Source organism: Melospiza melodia, chromosome 3 (genome assembly GCF_035770615.1).
Source record: "Melospiza melodia melodia isolate bMelMel2 chromosome 3, bMelMel2.pri, whole genome shotgun sequence".
Taxonomy (NCBI): Eukaryota; Metazoa; Chordata; class Aves; order Passeriformes; family Passerellidae; genus Melospiza; species Melospiza melodia.
In genome coordinates, this window is record NC_086196.1 from 115,108,268 (window position 1) to 115,131,938 (window position 23,671).

General features: G+C 39.4%; 1 protein-coding gene and 1 long non-coding RNA gene across 2 annotated transcripts in view; both read left to right on the forward strand.

Moving 5' to 3' along the window:
- Positions 1 to 4,781: 4,781 nt before the first annotated feature.
- LOC134416824 (uncharacterized) lies at positions 4,782 to 6,633 on the forward strand. The gene is made up of 3 exons (XR_010027415.1): positions 4,782 to 4,934; positions 6,184 to 6,228; positions 6,556 to 6,633. It is a non-coding gene; the product is annotated as an uncharacterized LOC134416824 (long non-coding RNA).
- A 4,151-nt stretch (positions 6,634 to 10,784) lies between these two features.
- LOC134416606 (protocadherin Fat 4-like) overlaps positions 10,785 to 23,671 on the forward strand; it is a 28,264-nt gene continuing 15,377 nt past the window's right edge. The window contains exons 1-15 of the mRNA XM_063153367.1: positions 10,785 to 10,823; positions 11,270 to 11,398; positions 11,661 to 11,816; positions 12,638 to 12,818; positions 13,800 to 13,933; positions 14,935 to 15,876; positions 16,855 to 16,980; positions 17,134 to 17,391; positions 17,686 to 17,784; positions 17,886 to 18,058; positions 19,019 to 19,167; positions 20,100 to 20,404; positions 21,000 to 21,269; positions 22,430 to 22,567; positions 23,347 to 23,563. Coding sequence (XP_063009437.1) covers positions 10,785 to 10,823; positions 11,270 to 11,398; positions 11,661 to 11,816; positions 12,638 to 12,818; positions 13,800 to 13,933; positions 14,935 to 15,876; positions 16,855 to 16,980; positions 17,134 to 17,391; positions 17,686 to 17,784; positions 17,886 to 18,058; positions 19,019 to 19,167; positions 20,100 to 20,404; positions 21,000 to 21,269; positions 22,430 to 22,567; positions 23,347 to 23,563 — 3,316 coding nt within the window. The remainder of the gene's footprint in view (positions 10,824 to 11,269; positions 11,399 to 11,660; positions 11,817 to 12,637; positions 12,819 to 13,799; positions 13,934 to 14,934; positions 15,877 to 16,854; positions 16,981 to 17,133; positions 17,392 to 17,685; positions 17,785 to 17,885; positions 18,059 to 19,018; positions 19,168 to 20,099; positions 20,405 to 20,999; positions 21,270 to 22,429; positions 22,568 to 23,346; positions 23,564 to 23,671) is intronic.

A 23,671-nucleotide genomic window follows, 5' to 3' on the forward strand; every position in this document is an offset into this window, starting at 1 on the left:
ATCAACCTAGAAAAAAATTACCTACCTGTGATTGGCACCAGGGCATAATCACTGCTGCATGTGGCCTTTTTTCAAGAGCATGGTTCCCATGCTTGAGCTTCTTTCAGTATTTCTTTAATTGCTTCTGCTCAAGTTGCTCCCACATTTCATTTATTCAAGGCTAAGACAGCATAATGGTAATTTTATTTTTAGTTGTTTTATGCAGTTTTATTGTATTTTGTGTTCTCATTCAGCCTACAGTAATTACTTTACTGTCCACCATGACTAAACATGCTGGCACAATTACAGAAATATCTTGGGCTGGCAGCATTTTCTGTGTGTTCAGTTGCTCCTTCCAATCAAGGTATATTTACCTGCAAGTGATACTTTCAATCATGTTGTTTGCAGTCTTTGAAGTTCTCTACAAGCTTAAAATATTGGTGGTTTTGGTTGTGTTTTTTTTTGATAACTTCATTGAAATAAAATGTTTTAGCTGCCTGCTGAACTTATTTCCAGTGTGTAATATCTGTGAAATATTAGACATGCTTCAGAGGTGTCTGCTTTCATCACATCAAATAGTAACCAGTTTTCAAACATGCATTCTGGATTTATTCCATGTGGAACAGAGTTAGTGAAGATACTCTGCCACCACTGCATGACAAAAGGGGCAGTGCTGGTCCCTTTGCCTCCTGACAGTCCCCATTAATTTCCTTTCCCAGGGAACATGTACATTCGTCTCACATTGGCCAGGACACCTTGCTCATTTATTCTCGGTTGGAAAATTAAAATAAAAATGCACTTGTCACATTTTGTGTCGCAGCACAGATGTGGGTTTCCTTGTTGGTTTATTGTTTATTGCCCAGGAGGACTTTGGTCTCACAAGCTGGAGATGATAAGCACATTATATAGTTTGTGGGTTGCTTTCAGAGGCTCATTCCAGTCTTGTGCCTTGTTCTTGGTGAAGCATTTGTCAGGATAACAACAAACCTGTGATATGGCAAATGAAATGGTTCTTTGCTAGTATTCTATATGAGAAACAACCATCTGATTTTGCCTTGAGGTGGATATTTCTCCTGCAGTGCCCATGGCTCTCTCCAGAGCTCTGGTTTTCACCGTGGCTGGCTGGGTTGTGTTCCTCTCTCTCGATGCACAACGTGAGTATTGTTACGTTTATAAATGCCTGATTATTTTACTGCTTTTATTGAAATGCAACAAATTAAATTTATTAAATTCATATAAATCACAAACTTACAAGTTTCAAATACTTTGATTTATTGATAAAATAATTTCTAAACAAGCAATCTTGGTGCCCTTGGAAGTGGTGTTTGGGCTTTCAGGGACTGAGTGATGGACAGGTGAAGACCATGCTCTTGTATATACAAGGGTTTTTACAAGTTTTCTTTAACTTTGGGGGGTTTGATTATTTTATATCTGCAGCAGTCTATAATTTAAATACCTAGGCTGAAGATGAGTCTGAGGATGGAAAATTTTAAAGTTGGAATCAGTTGCATTCCTTGCTGCTGCTGCTCAGCTAAATTAGATGGAGTAGTTACCATTGTTACTTCTGCTGTTCACAGTGATAAGTACTTCACTAAAAGTTTCACTTCTGTTTGATGTATTGAGGCTTCCTTAAAGTGAAAACTGCCAAATTTTTACCTTTTTCACTGCTCCAGAGTCTAGGCTTTAGCATACTCAGAGATGGAGGTGGTGAATTAAACCTAAACCCAGCAGCTGCTGCCTAGAAATAGTCATTAGGATTCTATTCAGTGACTTGTGTAGAAATCTGCTCACTTATAAATGAGATCATATAAAGTGATGCAGATATGAAGGCCAGGGGAAAATAGCCCAATACTTGTTTATACCAAATGTCCCTTTGAGTATCCAAAAGGAAGGCAAGGATAAGGAGTAGGGACATTCTTGGCACTGGTGCAAACCCACATAAAGACCACAAGAATTGCACAGGTATCTGTAAGAGCATGGGTTGCACTCTGGAAGCTTTGCTGCTGAATTCTACTCAGGGAAGGGGGGAAAGTTTTGGTTGATTTTTTCTGTGTACTGTTTGTAGATCTTAATGATTAAAACAAAAAGTTTATCACTTCTGACAACGTGGAGAGGTGACTGAGGTACAAGAAGCCACTTAGGAAAGCCACTTCTCATGAAAAAATAATATACTCCCAAAGGGCTTCTTCTCTAAAAGTTTAAGGAGAGTAAATTTTAGGTAAAAAGCTCCAGGATTCTTGCTGCCATTTCTGTGGGGAGTAGCTTTATGTTTGTGGTTGCCTGGGGAGCAGAAAACAATTCCAGGGCCAAGGTCCAAGAGTTGTTTCGATTACGATTTCCACAAATGGTTCATCAGGACACCATTGAGCAGTGAGTCACTCCTGTCAGGCAGTAAAATCCTAGATTGGCTCCAGGACACCAATGTTTGCCTACTCCCTTCAGATATTGCTTTAAACCCTTCAAGGTGCCACCATTATAAATATTTGGGAGCTTAATTTGAGCTGTTGTGTGCATCTGGGTTTACATAGCATCAGCTTATTTACCTTCCTCTATTTCTGGACACAGTCCCTCTGTGTTCTTTGTACATGACATTTCTGTTTCTTTTTAGAAATCACAACTATCAACTGTGATGTACCACCCAGGCCACTGGAGCTGTCAAGCTTTTTGGATGAATATACAGGTAAAATCAGGATTCTAACCTAGAGTTGTCTGATCTCCCAAATGCACTTTATTGCCTCATGTAGTCAGTGGATTTTATAGTGAGTCTGTATTATTAATTGATTTGCAGCAGTGTCCATGACTGGATGCAGCAGCTGCCTACATGAAACTGTGGCAGTTTCTACATTTTACTGTGGAATAAATAAATATAGTGGAATAAATAAATATAACCCCCCAAATTCCCTGATCCAAGGATTTCATTGTCTGAATAGTCACATCAGGCAATGGGAAAGAAAAGGAGTACAGAAAATGTTCTCAGTTCACCTTGTCCAGCCAGTATTTGATGTCCTTAATGGATACCCAGCAGTTTCACAAGGCAAAGCATGAAGTTATGGCCAAAGGTTTCCCTTTGGGATATGTCATAACCCTTAGGATCTCATGCTGGCTGTCCACAGGCAAACTTCACTGCTTCTGGCTTTCAACAATGTACAGAAAACAAACATGATCCACAACAGTGATTTTTTTTTTTTTTTTTTTTTTTATAATCACTATTGAAACATTCCTTTTTGAGTTCTGGAAGCTTAGCTGCTGTGTCTGGCTCCTGCATGGAGTTAGAAAGGAGGATGACTACATTTCACTCCGATTCCATTTGATTTTTAATCAGCCAGCAAGAACTCTGGCCTTCTGTGTGCATTGTATGTGTGAATGAATCTGCTGGCATATCTGATGAATAAGCAAGAGGGCTAATCAGCTTTAATTTTCCCCCATTTCTTCTTTTTATTTGGCTTTCTCCTCTGGAGGGAATGCTGTTTCCTAGGCAGCTGCTTGACTCTTCTTGGCTGGATGTATCCAGCTCTGCTTGGAGCACTGGACAGCCTCTGGCAGCAGGCAAAGCTGGATTTGGTTTTCCTGGAGGGTTTTCAGCACTGCACCCAGCAGGGTGGCACCACACCAAGCTCTGCCCCTGAGACCCAGCCCTGCTCGCTGTCAGCTCACTGCCCTTTGTCCTCCCACACAAATAAAATCCAGATTCTCTGGGCTGCTGGCTGACAGCATTCCTGACACTCCCTGCTGCTGGGAGAAGATGAGGTTATATTCCTGAAACTCCTGGAGACCCAGAGCACAGGGCTATGCATGGAGATCAGAGATGGGACTGTTGCAGAAAGCATTTGCTAACCTAAACTAGTAGTGATGGGGTACAAAACTAGTGGAGAAGGAAGAAACACAGCTGGGAAGTTTCCTGAAGATCATGGAAAATATTTGGGCTGTTGAGGGAAGACTTTGGAAAGGAGAAGGGATTATGGGTTTGTAATCCAGATAACGTGTTCCATGAGGAGATAAGTATGATTACATAAACATAAATGTCTTGATGATGTGGGTGAGGGAACTTTCTTTAATAAAATTACCAGTAACACCATGTTGGGTGGTTTAAAAGGAAACATTTCCAAAGCAATTTCAAACAAATTTGGTATTTAACCAAACCAGTAGTGCACAGTCAGTCTAACAGGAATCCTGATCACTACAAATAACAAGTCATCCTATTTTCAGGAGGATAGTTCCTAAATGCATGGTTGTGGAAAATCTCATAAGAATTGATTTGAAGGTTGCAGACTTTTGTGTTTGTGTCCTGTACAAACAGGAATACATTAAGGGAAAGGCCACACACTTTGCACCTGAATCCACACTGGATTTTACTGCCTGATAGATGCAGCTAAAATATATGAGAGGCCCTTGTGTCTGGAAAGTACTGAAACCCGTGCAGCCCCTCAGTGACTTTCGCTGACTTTGACTACATTTTCACAGTAAACATTGGGAAAAAAAAGTTTTGCAGAAAAGCCATTTCCAAAATAAAAAAGGTGGAAATTTAGGTGTAAATTATGCCAAGCTTTTTAGTTTTGGATATATCCTGTGTATATATTGGAAAAATTTGGTTTATGTGGCTTTAAAAATGCATCAATACACTTGTGCAGGGTACTCAAGGGGACTTTAACAGATCTTACAGTTTAGCTAAAAATGCCAAAATTCTATAAAATGCAACCAAAATTCACCAGTAATCAAGTTATCAATACACATGAAATAAACCTGTAGATTTCTTTTCCGTAAAGCAATCTAATTTTGTTCCATTTTCTCTTACAGGTGTTATAGAATGGATTACAGATATCCCACCCAATGTGCATCTGACCTTACAAGAATTTGTATTCCCTGAACACTTGGATTATGTAGAGCTGGATTATGATTCTCAGTCTAGCACTGCAACTGTGAGAACCAAAAGGGCACTGGATGTTGAGGCTCTTGAGGTATAATTTTTACTGCATATAAAACCTAGACAGAAAAGTTTTCTTGACAATTGAAAAAGAAATAGCATTAAGGTGATGCATTTTAATTGTTCATTCTCTCACAATACAGGTTGGTATTTCAAAAAAGTGATTTGTCTGAATAGAATTCAGTATCTACCTGTCACTAATATCTGATAAATGTCTTCAGTGTCCTATAACTAAACTTTGCTGTCATCTGACAGCCAGCCAGGTTCTTTCCTAGCCACGTAAACATGCATTGTGACAGGTGCCACTTGCCTCACAACTCGCCTCTCAGGAGCATGAATATTTCACCAAAGTGAGATTGAGCAGGTGGAACTTGGTAGAAGGTGATCCTGAATCACAAGCACTTCACTCACTAATGGATTTATGGATTTTTCATGCATAAAGGGACAGATTCTTCTTCCTAGGCAGCTCTGGCTCTGGAGGATTACCAGGAATTTAGAAAGCAATGTCAGTGTTTTGCCTGGCTGAAGTTGCCTCTGAGTATGAAAATGGTGCAGTACTGCAGAGTAAATACTTATTATACAAGTTTATCTATATATACACAAAATTTTTGTTATATACACAAAATAGTCATTTATATTTTATTTTTATTTAATATTTATTTTAAATTTGTTTTAATTTATATATTATTATTTATTTTATTATATGTAAATATTCATTATACAAGTCTAATTAATAAATTTTGTATATATAAAAATAAATACATATACAAGTGCTATTTCAGAGTACTACTGGATTTGTTTTGGACACTCAGAGAAGCACTGTACCTCACAGACCTGGACCAGGCATGTTGTAAAAAACACTGCTGCAAACAGTGTTTGTAATGGATGAAAACATACTTTTGAATTTTTTTTTTATTTTTTTTTACATTTGCATTTCTCATTTGGATATTTCCCAAATGGATTAAAACACTTCTTCTGCTTCTTGCACTTGTTCTTCTGTACTCTCTGTCAACATTTTTGTGGGGAGAGCAGTCAGGTACAGGGGGATGGTGAGATCTGGATAGGTGGGTATCAGTAGTAGAGGAATGGCAGTCCAACAAACCTTACAATACAGAGCAAAGTAATTACAAAGTGTTAATTTTAAGCAGAGTGTTTTGGCATAGCACACTTGAGGATTCAAGTGCTAGGAGTAATTTTGTATAATTTTGGCAAAAATTATCTTTGCTAATCATATTATTAGTTCATCAATTATATTATCTATTGGCTTGTCTGTTCAATTTTAGGGTGATATGGTCTGGTATTCTATTGTTTGCCAAAGGATTGGAACAGTGAGTACAAACCATGCTTTATCAACTGTATTTATTGTCTAATTTAATGCAAATGACTATTTTCTGCAATAGTATTTAATTGAAAGCTATGATGCAGGGAGTTCAGAGTACCTTGTAGAAGATTTCCTGTTGAAGTCTGCTGGTTGAAAGGAGTGTTTTTGTTCACAGAAAAGAAGGTAAACTTCAAAAAGTTAATTTTAGGAATGGTAGTCTAATTCCAAATGGTAGTTTAATGAAAGGGTGTCTCTTTGAGGATCTCATTCTAGATGAAATTAAGTGTTAGCAGAGTGCTGCCACCTCACTGTTGTCATTTCTTCCACTGCCAAGACTGATCAGATAGAGAACGGCCGGAATGTAAAACTGATAGATGTAAACGACAATGCTCCAGAATTTCAACAAGCTGACTACAGTGTTGCAGTGTCAGAGGTGGGTTCTGGCAAATTCTGACACTTTTTTTCCTGGGATATTTTTCAATTACTTTTTGGGGAGCTTCTAATGTGACCACACTGAGATTAGTTCCTTGTGTGCATCCTTATGGGATTTATCCGCCACATTCTGTGGGTGTGGAAAGGAAAGGCTGGGCTGCACATAAAGCTGAGGGAATGGGGTGATGGGGAACCATTCCCAGCCAAAAATTGCAACAGGAGGTGATTTGCTGAGCAGGTGGCACAACTTTCCTGCCCTAGGTTAGGAAGGATGTGGATGGGGGCTTGTGACTGAGTTCCTGATTTGATGACCTTTATTTCCCCTTAGGTAGCTGGAATTAATTCCACGGTTGTAAAAGTGGAAGCTCAGGATAAGGACATTACACCAGAATTCAGCATCCTTACCTACAGTCTTTGGGTGAGTGCCCTTTGTTAGCTGGGAACTCTGAACACCAGTTTGAATTTCATAAATCCATAGCCTGGGGCCTGATCCCAGTGTGCTCCCTTGCACTGTGAAGATTAAAAATATGCAAAACTTCCAAGAGACCTTTCAAGTTACACCACAGGATCAGCCTGGCAGGCAGTGAGGCCTGAATCTTGTTTCTTAACTTTTGTGGAATGATTTATGGCACTCTTGAACTACAGCTAAGGAACTCGGTGGTTCTTTGCAGTAGCAGGAGGGAGAGCAGTTTCCCCTCTTTTTAAAGTTTATGTTGGATTTGCTGTCAGTCTCCAGTCCTCAAGATCATCTCAATTAAATGTAGATATCTGCAGTGGAAATCTTCACATCTGAGCTTTTCTCTGCTCCTTTTATAGCTGGTGAAGGGAAGCTGATGCCATTCCCCTGTGTGCCATGGGATAAGATAAATCAGGTAGAAATTCTGTGGGCACTGACAGGGCAGGCATGTGTGGAGGAGGATCAGCCTTTTTTTTTCCATTGGTGGTTCTTGAGACATTCCTGCACCTTTATGAATATAGTCCAATAGGAAAGGTGTAAAAAAAGAAAAATAAAATGTATTTCATTACCAATCATATAAAATATTTGATTTATTCATTTAATAGGGCCCAAACTCTGATTACTTTTCTATAAGGGAAGGAGATGGAAATGTCATGGTGAAAAAACCACTGGATTACAACGAGGTCAACTTTTTCAATTTAACAGTCCAAGCAAAGGTATGACACAAATTAAAAGAAGAATGAGACCCACAACAGTTCTACAATGATAGTTCCTTTGTTTTACAGCATCCCAGTTTCTACACATTTACAGCTTTGGGAGTTCCCAACCCAAATGTTGTGTCTGTAACTTGATTTATACTGGAGACAAAGTAGCACACTGTTAATATTTCGGCCATTGTTTCCTCTCAAATCCCAGCCCAAGTTTCTTTCTGTGTTTCTCTAAGTATAAATACTGTACATATTAATTCTCCACTACTGTAACACATATTCACCTATTCATTCTGGCAGATGTCTCAAATTTTTGCTGCACCTTACCAGGTTATTGTTTGTTTGGTTGGTATTTTTTTTTGAGATTTGAGTAGGTATTTGCCTTCGTTTCCTTTTAGAACTAAAAATAAATGGTTTTGCTAGGATTATTGTGGTACCGAGCAAATAGAGCTGTAGCAAATGTTCTATTCTATATTCTACATGCCTGATAGAAAATGAGAAACTAAAGGAAGATTACCTGTGGATAGTTTTGTTCCTAGCATTGGATTAATCTGACAAACTGAGTATTCTCAGCTTAAAAATGCTGCAAAATATATGTAATAATATTCTGCTGTATTTTCCACTGAGATATGTTTTTTTTTTCAAGAGAGTTGTTCTTATTTTTGTTCTTTCCCTTGGGATGCAGGAAAGATTTGGAAACCAGAGTGCCACTGCTCCATTAATAATTAATGTGGAAGATTATGATACATTGAACCCCTATTTCAGTCAATCCACATACAATGGGAACATCACTGAAAACCAGGTAAAAGCTCTTCTCTGAATGCTGCTGTAAATAAGTTATCCTTATGCACAGGGGTTTTTTTCCAAGGATTCTTCTTTCTTGAGCAGTTTCAGATGGTTGAAGCTGCTTTCCTCTGTGCTGACCAGTGAAAAAAGATATCAGCTGTAGATCTCCAACTACCAGATAAACAGGCCATGTATTGTGTGAAGCATAGAATTTTCTGTGATAGAAACACATCATTTTGTATTTTGGGGGAAAAAAGTATAAGAAAGAAAAGGAAAAAAAATGCTCAAACTCCTGTTTTAACAGGGCTTTTAATGTAAAATTCAAAGGCCAACTGGCTGTCCATCAGTCCAGAAATTAGTTTTAATTAGTGTAATTTCTTCATACAGCATTACAACCAGGTAAGCAAAAATAAGGATCTTAATGGTAATCCATGGTCTGTTACTTTTTTAACTTCTTTTTTTCTATATATAATAGAGATTTCTTAGTAAAATGTATTTTTTTGACTCGGGTTTCTGTATGTATTCTGAAAAAAAAAAAAAAAACTCAGTACAGTTTTATCAGAGTAACCCACTAAAATTAAAAAGGTTCATTATCATCCCTATTTCTATGTCATTATCTTCCTGTTAAAGTATTTCAAATCAAATATACTTTTAGTGTTAGACCTCCAGTGTTCCTTTTGTTAGAAGTTCCTCTCTAATTCTCTGAAAGGAATAATTTTAGCCCTTCTAAAATGTTTTCATCTTTTAAATTACTGTTTTTATATGGGCTGCAGTATAGACTTGTACATGTTGCTTTCCAGGAGAGGAATGGAACTGAAATAGTCAATGTTCTAAACATAAATTCTATCTGTGACTGCAGCTTCGTAATCTGGTGTTTCTTAAACACAGTGTATCCATTGAATATCTTGGTCATCATTCTCTGTAAAGCACATATGGCAAAGAAAGAACTTTTTTTCTGCATCACATTGATTAAATACGTTTCTTGTTTCTTTAATCAAAACTGTGACTTATCTAAGGAAAGATTTGAAGTTAATGTGTGGTTTTTTCTAAGATATTCAGGTTCATGTATGTTTTCTAGGTGGGTCCTCTGGATGTTTTCCCAGAGGTCTTGGCTCAGGATGGAGACAAAGGTATAAATGAAAAAATAATTTACAGCATCAAGCTGGGTAAGAGCCTTTCTTTTCTTACAGACATTGACACAGTAATTCAGGATGATTCATTTATCTGTTACTGGAGGGAATGATAAGGAAGTGCAGGGTCCATTCAGATGTCTTGAAGTGCCCACAGCTTCACTGCAGAGCTGCTCCACAAGCTAAATCAGATCTCAGTCATTATTGCAGGGTCCAGCTACTTGTGAATGTTTGATTATTCTTACCCTCCTTCCAAGGAACAAAAAACAATTCCTGATTTCAAGTGTAAGCCACTCTAGAGGCTTCAATTTGATCAAAGAATTTCCATTCAGGACCATCTAGAGAGAGAATTCCATCAGATTTCTCCTCCTGAAGAAATTGCCAGAAGTTTATGAAATGCTTAATTTGAGACTCTTGAAGTGTGAGTGTATTTTCCAGGACTTGTTTTGAGGACAGAGTGTTTGAAAAACAGCCTTTCATGTTCCTTTTTCCTGTGGCTGAGAAGTTAACACTCATACAAAGGACAGACCTGACTTCCAGTTCTGGTTCATTCTCATTAACCCTTCCCAATTTTTCACTTTTCAGTGAACCCCCCAGCCTATTACAACAACTTTTCAATCAATGACGCTGGAGTGTTGGAAGTCAAGACCCCAATTGACAGAGAAATATGTCCAAACCTTGTGGTGGGCATTCAGGTAAAGATTGTTTTGGTATTTTAGTCTCAATTTCAGAAAGTAAAATGTAAATCCAAGTTGCTGCTAATAGCATTTCTCATTGATGTCAAGGCTCCATCCTGCCATTCAAAAATCAAAATAAAAGAAAATGTAATTAATTACAAATATGCAGTTGGCATGTCCTTGTGTTAAGCTTGTTGCTTTCAGGCATGGAATTTACAGCTGTAAACTCTGTTTTCTAGGCAGCTCAGCAAGACAAGATTTTCAAAACAGCTGATGCAGTAGTTCTGGTTACTATTGGAGATGAAAATGACAATCCTCCAGTACTGTCACAAACAAGTTACGATGTCTTTATTCCAGAAAATCTCCCAAATGGGATGGAAGTTCTTCAAATAACAGCTAATGACACAGATGAGGTAAAAAGATGATGGCTTTATGGCTGCTACAAGTGCTGCACTTCTGAAATACAATGTAAAATGCATTTGTGTTATACAGCTATTGTGAATAGATTTCTTTTTCTGACTGCCTAAATATGCTTAAACAAAGCAAACTTAGTTTTGCTTCTTTAAGGGGTAGAGCACTGCAGACAAAGGATAAATTTTGTCTCTCTTTGGAACTCCTATGGTTTGCATAAGGTCTGGAAGTGTGCAAGTGCAAAATGAACACAAAGCTGCAAATCATTCTCAGCCTGTTCTTTCTTCCATGTTGTTTGCCTCTCTCTCTTTTTAATTTTGGGGTTTTTTGGAACTATAATCTCGATTAAACTGGAGATTTCATCTTCTCCATGTGGAAAAGAAGAAAGCATCCTAAGGGAGTAGCTTAGTGGTTGTCCTGTTTAATGACAAATGTTCCCTGTTTGCAGGGAGGCTTCCAGGGAACGCTCAGCCTCACTCCAGGTGACAGTGCCTTCCAGCTGAGTCCCACTGGGATCCTCACTGTGAGCAACTCCTCGCTGCTGGACAGGGAGAGAGTGCCCTCCATTCACCTGCAGGTACTGACACCAACCCTGCTCCTGCCCAAGGCTACCTGAGGCCAGCAGGTGAGACCTGGTCTGTCCTGGCAGGAGGCTGAACCTTGAGTGGGGATCAGCAGCTCAACTGAAGGAACAAATCCAGACTTTGACAGCAATGTTATCTGGGGGAAATAGCACTGCTGATCCAGCTTCCTCAGCTTGTAGTTCTCATTCATCCTTTTTGCTGCTTCCACAACACTCCTTTGAACAACACAGGCTCCTCACTGCATTGCTTTTGCAGGTCACTGCTAGAGATCATTTGCCACCCCACCGAAATGTGAGCTCTCCTATCAACATAGTGCTGCTGGATGAGAATGACAACAGCCCAACCTTTACAGACACACCATACAGACGAGACATTTTCCTCAACATGACTGCAGGAATGGCCCTTCTTCAGGTACTAGAAATGCTGAGCAAAAATGACATTTTTCTGTTAAACCCATGCATGAGTCCTTGCTTAAACCTGTGAAGCAGATCTGTTGAGTAGGGAATCTTTTTGGAACAGCTCTCAGTTCAGAAACAATCCACCTCTCATTTCAGAGCTATTGATATTCTATAATCACAGTGTCCTGGATATTTTAATCACAGATCGGGGAATAAATTATAAAGGATTTTTATTCTGGTACTGTGTATCAGCCTCAACTCCACAAATATATGACAGAAAATAAGATTCTTCAATTTAGTTGTAAAGTGTTTAATAAAACCTAAATGTTGTTAGAGTCTAGGAACCCAAATAAGGGCACAACATTTTTGAAGGGCTGCTGAATGCTGGAGCATTAGGGATAATTTTAGATCCAATATAACTTTTCTAACATAGTAAACCAGTTAACAAAAAAAACCAACAGGAAATAGGAGTTGAGATCATACCCAGATGTGCAGATTTCATGGCTCCTGATGAAACTCTTGAACAATGTGCCTCCAGTGCCTTTGGAATTGTTATGAAACCAATTCTCTGAGATACAAACCTGGTGTAATTCACATGAGCTCCACAGGAGCAGGATTTTGCTCGTGCTGCTGGAATGATTTCATGTGTGTGCATTTAGGAGCAAACTTTGTTACTGAGGTTTAACACAGGAATTACATAGGAAGTGGACAGTCAAAGGTACAACCAAATTCAACTGCAGCAATATTTACCTGGTTTTCCTGTACATCTAAAATGGGAGAAAATTTGATGAAAGCACAGAACCCAGAGTAAAAGAAATAATTTTTTTTCTCCAGGTTACTGCTTCTGATCCAGATGATGGTATAAATGGAGAGATAAGCTTCATCTTAGCTGGTGGCAACGAAGATGGACACTTTGAACTGGATACATCCACAGGGCAAATCAGTTTAAAAACAGTAATCCCATTAAAAAATAACCAGCATAAGAAGTTTGTCTTGTGGATAACAGCTACTGATGGTAAGAGAGGATTTTAGTACTGCTCACCACAGCTATTCCACGTGATGAGTTTTGGTTTTCTTTGATTTTTTTACTTGAAGGAATGCTAAGTTCACAGGCTTTGTTCAAATAATACCATATATTTTATCTGCTCTTGTTTGTTGAAGGTAAGAAAGTGTCTTATTTATCCAAAGAAATTGCTGCATCTCTGGTAAAATTGTTCCTGCTGATGGCATTATGGTAAATCTGTTTTCTTTATGGCTGTGGGAAGAACATGTGAAATAACATATATATATGTGTGTGTGTGTGTGTATATATATATCTATATCACATTATATAATAATATATATAATAATTTTATATAATTATTTATGTAATTTATATATATAATCACATCTTTCTTTAACTTACTGACTGGTGTTGCACAGCATAGGAAGCAGAGATTTGGGCAGAAGTCAGAAATTTATATCTCTCTCATCATCAATAAAGAGTAAAAGGAGAGTAAAACATGCTGAGTAATTTGGTCATTATTTGCACATCCTTGTGGGTAAACTGGAGATGCCAAGTCCATTTTTAGCATTTCATTATCCATAGTTATTGGGAGTTTCTTTGTTTTAAAAGAATAACAGAGAACTCAGTGAACATCCATGACCCGAATAAGGGCAGAAATAAATCTAACTTAGGAATGGCATCCCACTCCTGATATAATGAGAATACAAAGTGGTTTTCAGCCTTGTGATTTTAACATTAGTTGGTCAATATGAGCTCTGTGTCTTCAAATGTAGGGTCACGTGGATAAAATGGGTCTTGTGGGGAATATGGGTACAAAAGGGATTGTTCAGTCCATCCTTTGTGGTCTTGGTGAGGAGCTCTGGGGCAGTACCATAACAGCAGCACCAAGGATTAAATATTAAAAAAATGTACCTATAGAAAAGTGTATTTTTGCAGGGATCAGTAGGTATTTTGTGCATCTACTGAGAAATTGTTTCCTTTTCCTTGCAGGTGGGATCACTCCAAGAAGTTCATCAGTGCCAGTAGAAATCAATGCATTTGGAGATTCCAGACCACAGTTTACTCAGAAAACATACAATGTGTCTGTGGCAGAAGAGCTGGCTCCTCCCGTTGAAGTAGCACAAGTAAGAAGAACTCTATTCTATCTCTGTATAGGACAGGGCAGCTCTAAGAAAATCTTCATTTTGTAACAGATGTGCTCTGAATATCCAAATCTCCCTGAGTTATGGAGAATTAGATATGTGTGTTCTACATTAGAAGCTTCACATGCAGTACATCCCTCAGATGAAACTTATCACCCACAAAGGTGGGTTTGTTTCCAGGTAAACTTTTGCAAATATTTCAACAGCATCTGCTACCACTTAGCATTAAAAAAAACCCCACAGCAACTCTCCAAATCAAATAAAATGCACCCCTTAATTGCTTGAGAAAGTTAACTTGTATGCATAGCCCTCTGCTGACTAAACCTTCAAAGGGTTTAGTGGTTCAAAGTTTGGGACAGGCAATATTCCCTCATCTCTTGGTGATAAACCTAAAACCCTGTGCCATGATATGAGAATTCCCATCAGAGGAATGTCATAAAGGCATTTTCAAAGAAGGCTCTAGAACTTGCTCTTCATTTTGATCCAAAAAAATGCTAAGGCAAGCAGAGCACCAGAATGCACCATGATAACTCCTCCTTGGATGAAGGTCTGAACATACATGGAAGGTTTCATAGCAAAGCAGTGAGAAGGTAATGTGTTTTAGGGTTTTGATTTATAGACATCTTGAGTTAATTTTCCCCCTTTTTTCCTGTAAAGAAAGGCAGAACCAAATGTTAAAGTGCAGTCTGTTATTTTTATTCTGTTATACATATTCACATTTTAATAAAAGGCAGTCCTCTCTACATTTTAATGTATATTGAGGCTTGATCTTTACTTTTAAAGAATCTGGGAAGTTTACAAGTACTTGAATGAAAATTCATTAAAAGAATAAAAATGAGGATACAGTGTCAACCGTAAGTTGATATCAATCCACAATATCAACCATAAAATGAGCCTGGATGTAGTTAAAACAGCTATTCTTTTTCAGACAGTGGTTTGTGTGTTTTAATTCATTTACTGATGATATGCTGTATCTGACACAGGTTCGGTATGATGCTTTAAATTCCCACATAGTTGAGTTTCGGGTGCTGACGGAATCTGCTTCGTTTACCATCAATGACACGGGAGTCATCTCAACCACAACCAGACTGGACTATGAATCCCAGAAAAGTTACACTCTCAATATTTCCCTGTCAGATGGAAGCACTGCTGACTATGCCACAGTGTTTATCAGAGTTACAGATGTCAATGATAACAGCCCTGTGTTTGATGCAACCAACAGCACCATTGCCATCATGGAGAACAGGACAGTGGGGACCAACGTCACACGCGTGTTGGCCACGGATGTGGATGAGGGCTTCAATGGATTAGTGGTTTATACCCTGAAGGGTGGAGAAGGAAAAATGGATATTGACAGTTCAGGATTCATTTTCCTGCAAAAGGTGCTGGACAGAGAAGAACAAGACTTGTACAATTTAACTGTGATTGCCAGTGACCAAGGCCAACCCGCGCGATCTACAGCGCTGAAGCTGACCGTCGTCATCGATGACGAGAACGACAATGCCCCGCTCTTCTCATCAGACAGGTATGAAGTGAAGGTCCCTGAAAACCAGGAGCTGGGCAGTGTCCTGTGGACACTGTGTGCTACAGACAGGGATGCTGGGGCCAACGCCCTCGTGACGTACCGAATCACCGAGCAGCGACCTCAGACCCTCTCCCCGGTGTTCCTTGTCGACTCCAGCACGGGCCAGCTCAGCCTGAGCCACCTGCTGGACTATGAAACCACAAAGCAATTTGAAGTGAAAGTGCAGGCATCAGATGGAGGTCAGCCAACTCAGAGCAATGAAACACTCGTAGTTGTTCTTGTACAAGATGTCAATGATAACCCACCAGAATTCAGTCAGGCAGCTTACGATGTATCTGTGTTTGAAAACCACCTGAAGGGGAGTCCGGTCTACACATTCAGTGTTGCTGACAAGGATGAGGTAGGTGCCACATTAATCTCATCCTGATAAATCAAAATGACATGTCTTTCTCTGTTAACCTGCAAAAAAGCATAGCAATAGATGGGCATAAGAAGATTTCTTAAATGGTTGGCACTATGTTTTGCTTCATGACAACTTTGCTTTCTCTGGAGCCAGCAGTAAACCTTCCCAACTCAAGGAAGTTAGGACTTTGTACAAAATAGATTAGTGGCTGTATCAGAGAAGATGGGGAGAGGTTCTCTCCCACTGCATATGTGACCCAGGACAGGAGGTGGTGTTTGCCTCTGTTAATGTGCATATGAGATACATGTGTCACACCAGACAGAGAATAAATTATATATTATTATACCAGACAGAGAATTTATTATTATATATTATTACACCAATTACAGCTTCTGATTGAATGTTGCTTGATAAACTAAACTTGATGAACTTACCTTCAGTCTCAGCTTAGTCAGAGCAAGAGGCAATTTGTAACGCTGATAGAGTTGTTTCTTCTACAATAGGAAATTACAAAATTTCCCTCTGCTTTATAACAAGTGGTTTCCTTCTCCCCTTGTATTATAAAGGCATTTTGCATGTAGCTGTGGCACTGGGGAGGTGCTTTGGTGGAAGAGATTTTTGATTTGCAATATTAATATTATTCTTGCTCATGTCAGTTTTAGAGCAGCATAAATGCTCGGTTCATACTCCACTGAACTGTTTTGCTGCCCTTTCCATCCCAGGGATAAGTCCTGGAGAGCTTTAGGGAGAGAGAATGTGTAGGACCCAAACAATGAAGCCCATAAGTGCTTCCACATAGCCAAAGTCTATTCCAGTAGCTCAGGGTGCAAGATTTCGTTTATTAAACCTGGCAAATCACTTGTACTTCTGTAATGAGAAGTCTTATAAAAAGGTCAGGTATTACTAGTAATAAGATTATTTGTTGATCTTAAATCTTAATAATTTTAAATTACATGAACAATGTTTTCTTTTTAGGCTGGCTTTTCTCAGGGATACTTTGTTCTCAGCAGCACTTCATTTACTGTGGATTTCCCTGGAACACTCTCATTAAGGAATGACACAGAACTGGACAGGGAGACTACACCTGCATTCACTTTACAAGTAAATTTGGGGAAAGACTGCAACTTTGGCTCATGTCTACTTTGTTCCCTTGAATATCTTTTTATATCTTTATAACCCCTTTTTATATCTTTGTAAGTGGTTAAAAATGATAACACAGTCAACTAAAATGACTTTTTTTTCTTACTTTGACAGGTATGGGCAGTTGATAATGTTACAAATGGGCTTAATTCAAGTGCCTTGTTCCACATCACTGTTCTGGATGTCAATGATAACAACCCTGAGTTTCAGAACCTGCCATACAGTTTTGAGGCTCTGGAAGGGGAATACACCTTGAATAATGCCACTAGAGTTGGACATGTGACTGCTACTGATTTGGATGAGGGAGAAAATGCACGAATTACTTATTACCTGTCAGCTGAGGATGGGGATAACCCATACAGCATCCAGCAGGTAAGGCTTTGGGTATGCTGAAAGCAAGATTTAGATCCTGCTGTTCATGAAGTGACTTGGCACAGTAAGATACATCAGGTAAAAAAGAGCAGGCAGTACCATTCTAGTGCACATCACAGCCAGCAAGTGCCCTGTAGGTTGGAAATCTATGTTGATATTCAAAAAAACAAGACATTCTTGGAATGTGAAGTAGCCCAAAGGAGAATAGATTATTTCAATCCCTCATCCCTTCTGAGAATTCAGTGTACAAGAGTTCTCCAAATGATGTGTGCATTGAACCCCTGCCTTCTCTAGGATGGAACCATTTTGGTTACTGGCTCTGTGGACCGAGAAAGTAAAGACAAGTATGAGCTGCTCCTGCTGGCATCTGATAACGGAGTGCCTCAGAGGCAGGTAGGGAGTAGCAGGTTGTGATTTATCATTGCTGCCTTTTATTTGTACACCTAAGTGCCTGTGCACTCTCTGAATCATGCTTGTCTCCTGCCACACCCCAGAACTTCACTCACATCAGCATCAGGGTTTTGGATGTGAATGACAACCCCCCTGAGTTCACAAGGGCACAGTACTCAGCCAGCATCCCTGTGGCAGCAGCAAAGGAGGGACAGGCTGTGCTGGCAGTGTCTGCCACTGACCCCGACCTTGGGAACAACGCTCGCATTTCATACAGGTACACTTGTGTCAGGTTAATGATACACCTCTGTGACAGGCACAGAAAGGGACTTGTATTGGTCTCGAGAAGGATAAGATCTCTTCATAAATATTTTACAAGTGCTATAATCAGTTATGGTTTCTATACTTAGGAAGAAGGACAGTCATTATTGGGTGTTTTAGAGCTTATCACATCATGATTATGTCATAAGAGGGCACAACCAAATGAAAAACTGGCAATAAAAACCCACAGCCAAGATTTGGTTCAGTTTCTGAAATTCCAACATTTGGTTCAGTTTCTGAAGTTCTGAACAACACATTGGAGTATCTGGGGTCTGGGTAGGAAGTAAATGAATCTCTTATTCTTTTTGCATATCTTTTGTTTGCTGGGAGGAGGAGATAAGAAAATAACTTCCTTAATGTGCTATGCATAGAAAGATATTTCTGTGAGCCCTAAATAATGGAAAATACCAGGATACCTTGACATGAAAAGCATAGATTGAGAAGGACAAATGAACGAGCAGTGAACTTGTGGATGTTTAGAACTACTGCCTTGGAAGAGGTTATTTTAAACTATGGGATAGCATTCTACCTAAACCACACCACTTGTGAGCAATGCAGTTTTCTGTGAGAGGTCATAGAAGGCCAGGAATTAGCAGGTCTTCAGATGAATGTCCCTTGGGCTTCTCCCACTGCTGACAATGCAGCTGAGTGTGCAGGATCTGCCTTCTCCTGGTGGGAGCTTCAAAGCCTTGGGGTGTAATGGGAACTGAAGGCATGAATGTTGCACATTTTCATCATGGAAGACTTACTTGGAAATAAAGGGCCAATATATTTTAGGCTAAAGACAGAAATTAATAGCTGTTCTTTATAAAGAGGCAAATATTGTCTGTTGAGTGCTCCTTGCAGAGGTAGCACTGAGTAGATGGCACTTCCAAGGTCATTAATATGAATGCTCTCCTGATTGCTCCTTGCTCAGCCTCCTGAACCATTCTGATGATTTCCATATAAATAATGGCACTGGAGAAATCTCTCTCAGCAATAACCTGGAGCACATCACAGCTGACACAGTTGTGACACTGACAGTTGTTGCCACTGACCACGGAGATCCTCAGCTGACCTCAAGTGGTATACCATCTTTTTTACCATCTTTTTTACCCTTTTGTCTTTTCCCACATAAACATAACCCTTTCAAACATTTAAATTTTAAATTAATCCAACTGCCATCAATCAAACTGAATCTAGCAAAAAAAAAAGTTACATTTGAACAGTGATGAATATTTGCTTTTTACCTTCTGATCTCCTCCATGCTGATCATAGTAACAGAAAACTTGGTTTTAGTAACCCTGGTTAGAAATAATTCTTTAAAATTACTTTAAAATTTGTATTTATGGTACAAACCCCAGACTTCACAGCAGTAGTCACTCTAAAAAGACGTATTCAAATACTATTGTTGACGTGTTTCTTTTTCTGTTTTCCTTTATCTTCCTAAAATTAGAAATATTTAAACAATTGGAAGTTGGCAAATCACACTCTACTGAGTTTCTGTTTCTCAAAAAATATTTAATCATGTAGTAATTTTTGTAAGTTTTTCATGTGTTTTTTGGAGGTTAACTTTGATTTATCATGACTAGGAGAAAAAACTGATTTTCTTAAAATAGGACAAGTGGTCACAACAGAAATTGCACTTGTGGCTTTATGCACTTCCTTCCTCTCTTGTTACACAGCAATTAAGGGTCAGGTTTTTAAGGAGTGTGAAATTCCTGCACATCCCATTAGCTTCAGACTGGTGATCCTTGCTCTCCTGTCAGGCTGAAGCAACACTTCTGTAATCAGGGAAGTGAGATTATTCTGGAAAATCAATTAGGTGCAAAAGCATCATGTTTTGTGTTACATATTACTCCTTATTACTATTGCTTTCTTTTTTCTTATCATTTCCCTTTCCTGTGTGATAATTTCTTTCAGTTTCTGCTGATTCCTCAAGAGCTTAAGGAACCAGAGCACAGATCATGATGATCTGAGCAGTGAGTCCAGTATTTTAATTTGTTTTCTCTCCTCAGCCTCTGTTACTCTCTACTTGCTGGTAGACTCCAGCTTTGGGCTGACTTTTGAGAGCTCCAGCTACGAGTTCAGCATTGAGGAGGACAAAGCTCCAGGGAGTGCAGTGGGCTCAGTGAAGGCTCTGAGTGGCAGCATTGCTGTGCAGGTCCAGTACTCCCTGAAATCCCACTGGGACAAGTTCTCCATCGGGGACCAAGGGGACATCGTGGCCCTGGTGAGGCTGGACAGGGAGCAAGGAGACCTGTACAGCATCCTGGTGCAAGCTGTGGATTCCCTGGTGCCACCCAACACAGCTGTTGCTTTGGTATGGAATATGCAGTTCAAAATATTTTCTATCAAGCAATATGAAATGTCTTTTAAAAATATTAACAGTCAAGCAAAATCCAGATAAGTATCTTCTGTCATGCAAATGTGAAGCTTTGAGAGCCTTCTATTTAATTTCCCTTTTTTTTATGTCCTGAGGAGATTTTACCATCTGGAGATATTGTCAGCTTCACAGATTGTGTCACTCCCTGAGAGCTCCTTATGAACAGCTCATAACCAGAGGAACTGATTAACACCAAAACTGCTTCTGTGCATGGTTCTGTCACATGCAAGAGGCAGATGAGCCAAAGAGCCCCAGGTTATTAGTTCTGTGCATCTCTTCCACTTAGAGAGTGTTATCTTACATATTTTGTTATCTTGCAGCTGAGAATTTTAAAAGATTAAAAATTCAGAGGTTATGAAAATGCTCAAATGCTGAGAAATGCTGAAGTTGTTTTCTGTTCCCTTTGGGCTTTGTTCCTTGGTTGTAGTCTTTTGCTATAGGACTAAAATAAATCAAAATTCTCCTTTGATTACAGCTTCTACAGCTCAAATTTGTGTCTTTTCCTCCTTTTGTCTCTTTTGTTTCAATATAGGTAACTGTGAGAGTTGAAGACATCAATGACAACCCTCCAGTTTTCTCAGCATGGATCCAAACTCATTTATCAGCTCCTGAGAATGCAGCTGGTCTAGACTTGGGCACATTTTCTGCTACTGATCTGGATGTAGGAGATAATGCACTTATCAGCTACTCTCTGCAAGATGATTTTGCTGGAACATTCCATATTAATAGTTCTACTGGCAAGCTGATCACCAAAAAACCCTTAGACAGAGAAGTGGTGGACAGTTATGAATTGAAAATAATTGTAAGTTGACAAATTTGATGCAAGTTCACACAAGTTCACAGCATTAGAAAAGAGGAAATACTGAACCATCACAAGAAAACCACTCAATCTTAGAGAATTCCATTTGAATTCATGCATGAATTTTGACTGTTCTTATGTTTTGTATGCAGAGCTCTGTTTTCTGCTCTGTAAATTGGTATTAGTGAATAAATTGCTTATGAACCCTAAATCTTAAAGGTCACAGTCACACAACAGCAGCAAATATTCTTGGGTTCATTTTTTACCATACAGTTGCCTTGCCTATCCATGTTATTTGTCCCTTTCCCTTATTTTGTTCATTTTCCAAAATATATGTCCTTATATCTTTTAAAAAATACCTGAAATTAGATTTTTCAAGTAAAAAAAAAAAAAAAGAAAAAGCATAAACTTAAAACTTTCACTGAACATCCATGAGGTTATCTATTTGTTCTAGCTGCTTTCATGGATTTTTACTGCTGCTAATCAGATCAATTACTGTGCATATAAAGAAGTGTTGCAGCACTAACAAATATATTTGTTTGTTTCATCAACTACAAATATATTAAAGGACATTTTTACAGGTCAAAGAGCTTATTGAAGATATAGAGGAGACATTAAAAATTGATAAATGTCTTCAGAAAAAAATTCAAGTTAATAACAGTGGACACTTTGTAAGACTGAGAACTGTGCATATGTACCTAGAGATGAGAATTTTCTATGGCAGATGTTGGAGCAGTGTAAAACTGAGTGTGAATTTGCCACATACTGGATGCTTGTCACAACTTGCTATTTTGGCACTTTAAACCCTCAAAATGCCAGGGATTTCCTCATTCTCTCAACTACCAGAGCCCAGCTATGTGTACATCACAGTCCTGTGTTGATTAGTGCCACATCTGATCACATGCCATGTTTGATCTGCATCCAGCTGGAGCTTTTGATTAATTGTTAATGAGAGGCAGAGCATGTGATGGGCTGAGGATGCAGCTGCAGGAAGATGTGGCAACTAACCAAGCACAGGGTAGAGAAGTGTCACTGAGGGATAACTGGTCCAGCAGAAAGACTGCAGAGGCACAAAAATCACAATTTTTGGAGCAAAATTGAACTGGCAGAGTAAATTTGTGTCAAAGTAATGCTGTTTTTAATGACAAGTTGTTCCTTCACAGGCCACTGATTCTGGGAAGCCACCACAATCTGCAAGCTTGGTTCTGAGCATCACTGTGGAAGATGTGAATGACAACCCACCAGTGCTCCCCCAAAATTCCTACTCTGTGACTGTGAGGGAGAATGAGCCTCCACATGTGGTGAGAGGCACTGAGAATAAACAGTGCACTTGTTTTCTGTCTGGGCAACTGGAAGGGGCAGTAACCTCTCATGGCTGTGCATTGGTGAACACCATTTTTTAGTTTGTGGGGCCTGTGGAATCACACAGCATGTTTGGTTTGTATGACACAGGAGTACCTGCCCCACTGTTTGCTCCCAAAACTCTGACAAAGAGTGAGAGCTGCTCCCCCTTTCCCTCTCATCCTCAGCAGTGATTCCACACTGCACAGACTGAGTTTTCACTGGATCTGTGGGCAACATGTTTTAAAGATGTTTGGTGCTGTAGGTGTTGTGCATTTGTCCAGCATCCCTTTGTTCTTAAGCTTATCTGTCTTAGAATTGTGGGATGGTTTGGGTTGGAAGGGCCATTAAAGTTCATCTTGTTCCAGCCCCTCAGCCATGGGCAGGGCCACCTTTCTCAAAGACCAGGCTGCTCAGAGCCCCATCCAGCCTGGCCCTGAACACTTCCAGGGATGGGGCATCCCAGCTTCCCTGGGCAGCTCCCAGTGCATCCATTCCTGGCTCCATTTCTGCCTGGCAGAGGTGCCCTAAAGGTTACAGGAGTCAAGGGGAGAGGGGACACCTGGCAGTCTGTAACTGCTCTGCCACAGGCTCTGCCACAATTCCAGCAATGCAATTAATCAACTAATGAGTGATTCAGTCAGTAAACACTCTGTGGGTCAATACCAGGCTTGTGGGCATGCTTTGCCACTCTCTTTGCTCTGCTTTTATTTGCTGACTTTTTTTCCTTTTCTTTTAGATTTTGAGTGCAGTGGCCACAGATGCAGACATAGGGTACAATGCCATCATTCATTACACCATAACTGGAGAGACAGCTTCGTTTCATGTTGGAGAACTTTCTGGAGATATTGCAACCCTTCAGCCTCTGGACTATGAAAGTCAATCCCAGTACAAGTTTATTCTGAAAGCTTTCAATCCTGGAGAGCCACATCTCCAGGACACAGCAAACATTACAGGTAGCTCTGCTTTACCACAGAAAATGAACTTTCATTAACAGCCCTAGGGAATATTTCACCATGTGTAATTATGAGATATAAACCAATATTAATGCAGTCTGCTAGAGT